Here is an 8,795-nt window from a genome sequence, read left to right as displayed (position 1 = left end):
GGCCTGACTCGTCCCTCTTGCTCTGCGCACTGAGCTCACTGAGCACGCAGATTTCTCTGTGAGAGGACTTCAGCGCGCCATGACAACTCACCCCTCTTGGGGATTTGAGGCAGAAAGTCTGGATCCAGTCCCTGGATCAGAGCCTGTTACGCAGTAGGGCGGGCCGGTGTCCTTCCTGAAACCGGGGAAACACCAGGAGCTCCGGGAATTTCCCCAGCACTGGGCTCCTGCGCTTCCCACCCCGATCGACCACGCATAAAAGGGCTTCTCCCCTCTCCAGGAGACACACAGCCCACACGGCCACAACACAACACCCGCAGCTGACCCGCTCCGAGAACCGCCGCCGAGCTCCATGGCCCACGCCGCGCTCCCCGCCGCGCCCCGCGCTCCCCGGCTCCTGCGGGCCACGCTGCTGCTGCTGCTGCTCCTGGTGGCCTCCGGCCGGCGCGCAGCAGGTGAGTCCCCGCTCCAGCCAACCCCGCGTGGGACGCCACTGGGGCGGAGGTGCCCGTCCCGCACAGCCCCACTCACAGAGTCTCTGCTTCCCACAGGAGCGCCCGCGCCCACCGAACTGCGCTGCCAGTGCTTGCAGATGGTACAGGGAATTCACTTCAAGAACATCCAGAGCGTGAAGATGTCGCCCCCGGGTCCGCACTGTGACCAGACTGAAGTCATGTAAGTCCCTGCCCTTGCCCTGGCTGCTGCTGCCGCCGCAGCTGCTCCTGCGTTGGCCCCTGCCCCTGGCCGCTGCCCCTGCCCCTGCCCCCTGCCCCTGCTCCAGCCGGACCCCCGCCTCACGTGGTCCTCCCTTCTTCCCACAGAGCCACTCTCAAGTCCGGGCAGGACGTTTGTCTCAACCCTGAGGCTCCCATGGTGAAGAAATTCCTGCAGAAGATGCTCAGCAGGTGAGTGAGAGCCCCTCTTTCCCTTCCCTGACCTTACCCCTTAAAAAATGCAAAGAAGTTTGTCCCAGATGCCTTGGGCCTGCTCTGGTGCTGGAATTGAATGTCTGGTGGTTAGTACTCTCTGTTCTGTTCGTGTGAGTGAGGATCAGTTCCTCAAAGACTAAGCAGATTTGTCTAATAATGCTAAAATATCTCAGGCCTGAAAAACGAAGGCTCCAGATTTGCGCTAATGTGCTCCTTGGTTTTTGGAAGAGCAGTTGCTTTTCATGGACACTGTCCTAAACCAAGGCTAGCGTCTACGTGGACATTATTTAATCGTTTTTAGTTTCAGCAAAAGAGGGTAAATGATAGTAGCGGCTACATAAGCCTGTATGGTTGGCTTCAGTGAGATCAGGCATGTCAATCTTTAACCAAGACTTATTTTGGTGAGCGAAGTTTTGGCTTTTTGCAGCCCATTACGTACTTGAGACAGCAATCGATTTATTCTACAAGGAAAATATCCAGGAGACCAGGGTCTGGGCTGTGTGAGGCAGTGAGTATAGCCAGACACAGTAGGCAAGTTTTTCTCCCAAGAGTCCTTGCTGTCTTAGGGGCCAGTGGAAGAGCAGCGCTTGCTTGGCACCTCTGACGTTAATCTCTCTCTCTCTACCCAGGGGCAGCAGCAAGTGACCCAAGAAGAAAGAAAAATCTCATGGCTGTGGTTGCTGCACGATCGTCCCTGCCCTCGGGAGAGCTGACACTGCACAGAACAGCAGCTTGACTTCCGAGGACCCTGGGAGAAGGGCTTCATATATTTGATGGTTTCCTAGGAGACTTCTATTTATTTATTATGTATTTATTTTTCAAAGCCTCTATTTCAATATTTTACATGTTCCTATTTGAAAAGATGAGTGGATTTCATCCAACATCTCTCTGTCCTATTTATTGTCCACATTGAAAGACAGTGGATTTTTGGATTTTATTGAAATTTAATATTATTTATTGGGAAACTATTACATGTCCTGTAACAGAGGATGTGTACTATGTGTGGGATCCCAGCAATGAGATGGTGAAATCATTGCTGAGGACAGGGAATGCGTGTGTGTCGATTTATTTTTGTACCTTTTGAAAAGAATGTTGGCTATTTATTGAAATGATTTCATGTTATATACTCAACATTTTCATGTTGATTCTTCCCTTGGACATTTTATGTCTTGCTTGTAGGGCATAATGCCTTGTTTTATGTTCATTGTACAATGAGCAGAGACGTTATAGTTATTTTTACCAATGACATGAAAATAAAAGTTTTGCAGAAAATAATATGCTTCTGCCTTCCTTTGCTCTGTTTGTGCATTAGTTTCTGTTGGATGCAATGTTATACAGTGAGATTTGTGCTCGCATCTGCCTCCTACTTTTCTGATTTTTCTCTTCCTCAAGGAACAAATACTTGTGGCTTTTAGAACATACACAGTATCTGATGCTCACCTTGACAATCCTAACTCTGTATGATCTGCTTTTTTTCCCACACTGACAAAGTTGCTATTCAAGATTAACATTTTACAATGTTTAGGTTGTTATAATGAGAATCCTACTTAATGTTTTCAATAAGTAGATTTTTCAAATAATTAGGTACTTTCCATTTTAATAACCTATGGAGATCAAAACATACGGTAAAGAAAGACATCTGGGCAAAGTAGCAAAAAGATATGAAAGGAGATAAATGGATTGAGAGTCTGACATGTTCTTCAACTGCTAAGTTAAAAGCAGCCACAATGTAGCAAGAACATAATTTCAAGGTCAAGCACTAAAACATAAATTGCAAAATTTTGAAATTAAATGCCTGAGGAGATAAGATGGAATTAAGTAAATACCTGAAAAATATAAAAGAACTAAAGGAATGCAACAACAAATGGGACAGGAGGAGCCTACACATCTTCCTGAAGGAAGAACCCCGACCTGACCTGAAACCAAGGTCTGTCTCCTTCATGAAAAGAAGGCTGAGCCCTCTCCCCAGGTGAGTGGGGACTGGACTCCAAACAAGACAGTAAAAACAAAGACAAGCACCTATCACAGAGACATCTGTGAAACACAGTCTTCTTCAAAAGAATGAGGTTGTTATGACTGTTTATGACATTCCATGTCATGGATTCACTGATACAATGTGATAGGAAGAACCTTCAAATATGGCATATTCTTTCTGAAAATTCATAACTGCGATATTATCAGGATGATCATGGCTTCAGTATGAAATTGAGGGACATTTTTCAAAATATGTAGCATACTTTTTGAAATGGTCAAGACTGTGAAAAACAAGAAAATACTAAGAAACTATAGCAATTCAAAGGGGACAAAAGCAGAGTGAATACTGAGGGTGAGTGTGGTAATCAGGGCTGGACCTGCAACAGAACACAGACATCAGTGATAAATTGGTGAAGTCCAAATGAAGACTACAGTTCAGTTAATACTGATGCACCAATGTTAATTTGTTAGTTTAGCAACATACCACAACTGTGTAAGATGACAATAATAGGGGACACTGGACAAATGATTAGATATGGGAATTCTGTACCATGTACACAAATTCTTATAAATCTAAAATCATTCCAAATTTAAAAGTTTACTTTTCAAATGATGGGATAAAAGAATATCATAATAGTAGACTTGTATACACCTGTGTTAATATCTTTTTTTTTAAGATGTATTTATTTTTATTGCAAAGTCAGATATACAGAGAAGAGGAGAGAAAGACAGGAAGATTCTTCATCTGATGATTCACTCCCCAAGTGAGCGCAACAGCCAGTGCTGCGCCAATCTGAAGCCAGGAGCCAGGAGCTTCCTCCAGGTCTACCACATGGGCGCAGGATCCCAAGGCCCTGGGCCATCCTCAACTGCTTTCCCATGCCACAAGCAGGGAAATGGATGGGAAGTGGAGCCACCAGGATTAGAACTGGCACCCACATGGGATCCCTGTGCATTTCAGGTGAGGACTTTAGCCTCTAGGCCACGGCACCTGGCCCCTGTGTTAATACCTTAATTGGAATAAACACTGATTAAATCTCAAAAATTTTCAGAGTGTATAATGAAGACATGTCTATGCTACTTAAAGATAAACTTTAAATACTAGGACCCAGGTAGCGTGTATTCAAAAGGCGTGGAAAAGGGACCTGTGGGGTGACCTTACAGACTAATCCTCTGCCCTGTGGCATCTGCATCCCATAAGGGCGCTGGCTCATGATCCAGTCCTGCTCCACTTCTGATCCAGCTCCCTGGGAATGGCCTGGGAATGTAGGGGAGAATGGCCCAGATCTTTGGGGCTTTGCACCTACCAAGGAGTCCCAGCAGAAAATACTGGCACCTGGCTTCAGATCAACTCAATTCTAGCTGCTGTGATCATTTGGGGAGTGGACCAATGGATGGATGACCTCTCTATGTCTCTCCTTCTCCTTGTAAAATCTGCCTTTCAAATAAAAATCTTTTTTAAAAAAACATGGAAGTATGATATCAAGCAAACACTACTAAGAAACTTTTCATAAATATGTTAATTGTATATTATCACTATGAATGTGTTACTAATATAAGGTATTGATACAATTATTGATTGTTCTGTTGGTGAAAGTCTATTATATACATAGGCATTAACAAAGGAATTGTTTTAAAGATAAGGCTGCTGACTCCAAATAAAAAAATGGAGCAATTCTAAAATAGATGAAACAATTCTACAATTTTATAAACTTGACATGGTGTTATCAAAATATATAAAGCAAAATAAAGACACCAAAAATAAGCAATAAACAAATCTATACTCATAGTTAAAGATTCTAATGGATTCTTTCAAAACTTAATAGAAGAAGCAGTATTTAAAAACTAGTTACAATATAAAAGTTAACAATCTAATCAACCAACTGTTCTTCATTAATATATATGGATGGTTAGCCTAGCAATTGCATAAGTTGCACTTTTTTCTGTAAACTTAGAACATTTCCTAAAAGGCACCATAAAGAATTTATCAGCACTTTAAAAAATGCTGCAAAGTTATACAGAGGACTTTTTCTAATCATCAAGTTTTTATGATTCATCATTTTTCTGACTGTACTATATCCATCATATACTGCTTGTAATACGTTTGTTGTGGTTTGTAACTCATCTCCAAAACTTCCCAAATTTCACTTCCCCAATGCTACAGTAGTCATCTTGTTTCCATATCCGTTATGACCATCTAGCTAGATAAAATATTTCCATTTAGATGCGGCCTCTTTTGCCACATTTTCAAAGTAATCCTTTGCATAATTTTGGCTTTTTTGTGTTTTCTAGATAATAATTATGAGGAATCTACATAGAGCTAATTGAAAATTCACACTCTTTTGACTTCATTTTACATGAACATTTTGAAGACTGTCTCATAGACTATAACATAATGTTATCATTTAGTATTATCTCAGCAAAAGTTTAGAAAATCAACTTAAGAAAGCAGAGGGCTGGCATTGTGGCATAGTGGGTTAAATCCGTCTGTAACACCTGCATCCCATATGAGCACCAGTTTGTGTTCCTTCTGTCCCATTTTTTGTTTAGCTCTCTACTAGTGCACCTGGGGAGACAGCAGAAGTTTGACCAAATACTTGGGTCTGTTGGACCCACGTGGGAGACCTGGAAGAAATTATTGGCTCTTGACTTCAGACTATAGGCCCAACTATAGCTCTTGCAGCCTTTTGGGGAGTGAAACAATGAATGAGCTTTCTCCTCTCTGAGTCTATTTCTGTCTCTCTCCCTTTTCCTCTCTATAGTTTGGCCTTTCAAACAAATAAATAAATCATTTAATAAAGAAAACCAAAATTGTAACTTACATGAATATCTATTTTCTTTAAAAATCTCAGAATAATGGCCAGTTTGGTGCAGTGAGTTAAGCAGACATCTATGATTCTGACATTCTCCAATGGACACCAATTTTGGTCTTGGATCTTCCATTTTCTTTCCAGCTCACAGCTAAGGCACCTTGCAAAGCACTGGAGGATGAGTATATGGGTGTCGGATACCCACATGGGAGACCTGGATGAAGTTCCCTCCTTCTGGCTTTCACCTGGCTGAACCCTAGTGGTTGCAACCAACTGGGGAATGAACCAGAAAATGGAAGATCTTGTGTGTGTGTGTGTGATATTTTCTCTGTGTGATTATGTCTTAAATAAATAAATCTTCAAGAAAACAATTCTCGAAAAAGTCTAAATCTAATATCTTGTAAAACTCAGTGATAACTGCACTAAATTTAAATAATTATAAGTTGCTGAATCATGAAAGTGTCTTTGCTAATTCAGTAGATGAAAGGAACAGCTGCAGTGCAGAAGATAGTAGGTTAGGTGTTGTATTGGTCAGTCAGTTCTATTGTTTGATGCTATAACAAAATACCCAAGGTGAAATACTTTATAAGCAAAGATAACAGCATCCCATATGCTGCTCTACTTCCCGTCTGACTCCCTTCTTGCAGCCCAGGAAAACAATGTAGGATGGCCCAGGTCTTCGAGATCCTGCACCCATGTGGGAGACCCACATGAAGCTGCTGGCTCCTGGTTTAGATCAGCTCAGCTCTGGCCAATTGGGGAGTGAAACAGCAGATGGACAATCTCTCCCTCTCTCTCTCCTGTCTATATACCTGCCTTTCCAATAAAAAAATACATAAATCTTTAAAAGTAAATAAAGAAAAGAGGTTTATTTAACTCATACTTTTGGAGGCTGAAATTGCAAATACCATGTGCCAGCTCTAGCTAAGATCCCCTGGCTGTAGCACATCATGGTGGATGGCTTAGTGCATGAGCATGAAAAGAGGAAAGGATTATATGGCAAGACAAGGAGCCAGAGAGTAGGATGGGGCCAGTCTTGCTTTTTTATAGAAATTCACTCTTGTGGAAACTAATCGGGATCCAAAACGAGTTTCCTTAATGTTTTCGAAGCGCAACACCCTCAAGGGTCTAACTAGCTCTCATACACTCCACTTCTCAAAGCTTTTACCACTTCAACATCACCATTGTGCGACAAGTGATCCTTTGGAGCAACAAATCACGTGCCAAGTATAGTAAGTACCAAAGAGGAATGTCAACTTCGGGATTTCGGTTTTACCACTGGTCAGTTCACCTTCTGTAAAAATGGTCAGGGCACTTGCTTGCATGCTGCATGTGTCTGACAATGATCTTTTGAATTTAACAGTGACCACCCCTTCATTTTTTGCTTAAGCTGTATACCTTTCCCCAATCTTTCTTTCTTTCCCATGGTGGATAGTTAACAAAGGTCACAATGTGAGTTGTGCACAGGGACCAATGCAAGCACCCTGAGACGAATGCAAGAACTTTCTAGCAGAAGTGGCCCCCAAGGTGACTTACAAGCAGGATCCAACAGGCAGAGTGGCCTCCCATGCCGGGGCTTGGCAGCCGTCTCCTGCCCCAGTGCTCCCCTTTGCCTTGTCCCAGGGTGAGTTCCTGGTGTACAAACTCACTTACTGCTCTCGGTATGTCTGTGCTTTTCCCAAACACCATGCCTTTGTTCACTTGGTCCTCTCTGTGTCTGGAATGTTTCCCACCCCTCAATATTTCCCCATTATTTAAAAGCATTTCTTTCATAAAACTCAGGTAAGTGTTCACATGTTTCAGAACAATTCTATTTCAAACAAATCCACTTCCTTCCTCACCCCTGATCACAGCCTATTATGGTGTCACCAAGCTTTTCTAAAACTTCCGTGTGCACCTTCATCTCCTCCATTGCAGTGGAAGTTTGGTGAGTGGGGTGATGTTTTAATCCTCTTCATCCTAATGTTCTAAAGACTGAGAAGATGACCAATTAAAATGCAGAGTCAAATTAAGGAAGGGATTAAATTCAAGTGGAATTCCCCATTTGGTTAGAACTGTAACTCTTGCAGTAATTGAAATAAGAAAAATCTGACTTGTATATGCTTAATGAAAAGCAAAAGCATTTTATTGTCCTGTAACAACATAGACTGAAGAGTAAATGAGCTACAGTTGGACACTGGAGTTCACATTTTCACCTCAGTAATCTCATATTTGGCTGCTTATCTCTGGACTAGCTTCGTTTCTGGCAGGGTTTCCTTAAACATTAGCTATAACCAGCTGGAAGCAAAGGTTTGTTTTTCAAGACACTTCCTGACAACAATGACTTGGGGTATTTTTCCTAACATGGGTCGATTTAGGTCACATGCTGTCCCGTGAATCTATCAGAGCAGCTGTGGAGTAGGTCTAGAATGGCCAATATCATTTTGGATTGGCAACTCAATCCTGGGGGTTTGGAGTAGGGTTGTGCTGGCTTCACCAATCATGTAACAGGAAGGAGACAAGGATTCCAAATGAACTCTAAGATTCTGATATCAAAAGGAGAAAGGAATCCAATGCAGAGAGTAATGACATATGTACTACAGACTGGCCCAGAGAGCGATACTGAGAGTCAGTAAAATGCTGGGAAGACGTAGATGAGTATAAAGTTTTAATGCCACAAGCACCTCTCCCTTCCTCCTTCCAGAGGCAGTCACTCAAACAATTGTCAAAAAATAAGGCTGGCAGTTGTGACGGTTTCAGTTCCCAAGGCAAGCTTGGACGAATTTGTGCTGTATTGTCTGTCTGTCCCTGAGGCACCATCCATGCCTGCAATACAGCTGCAATTCCAAGTTTTAAAAGAACATGAGTGTCACTAAAAGTTTATGAGACAGTGTGTGTATGGTAACTCAAAAGGGAATTATGGTGTTATTTCACTGATGACTGTTCTGCTCAGATTGGTGAGTGCATGAATTTAAATTCCAGCACATACACTTGTCATCCAGCTCAGCACTGAGTAATTATTGAGGATGACACTTAGTAAAACAGAAATGGGCTGTTTTAAATTAACTTTTTGAAACGTAAGTATGGAGCTGTCAGGAATAAA

At 42.3% G+C, this 8,795-nt stretch overlaps 1 protein-coding gene across 1 annotated transcript; it reads left to right on the top strand.

The window, feature by feature from the left end:
• The first annotated feature begins 312 nt into the window (after positions 1–312).
• On the top strand, positions 313–5,199 carry LOC101534748 (growth-regulated protein homolog gamma-like). Its single transcript, XM_058666648.1, has 4 exons — positions 313–455; positions 552–675; positions 822–905; positions 5,196–5,199. The coding sequence occupies exons 1-4, from the start codon at positions 353–355 to the stop codon at positions 5,197–5,199; spliced, it is 315 nt and encodes a 104-aa protein (XP_058522631.1). The 5' UTR covers positions 313–352.
• The last annotated feature ends 3,596 nt before the right edge of the window (positions 5,200–8,795 follow it).

This window comes from Ochotona princeps, chromosome 7 (assembly GCF_030435755.1).
Source record: "Ochotona princeps isolate mOchPri1 chromosome 7, mOchPri1.hap1, whole genome shotgun sequence".
Classification (NCBI taxonomy): Eukaryota; Metazoa; Chordata; class Mammalia; order Lagomorpha; family Ochotonidae; genus Ochotona; species Ochotona princeps.
This window is presented reverse-complemented; position numbering and strand designations above follow the sequence as displayed.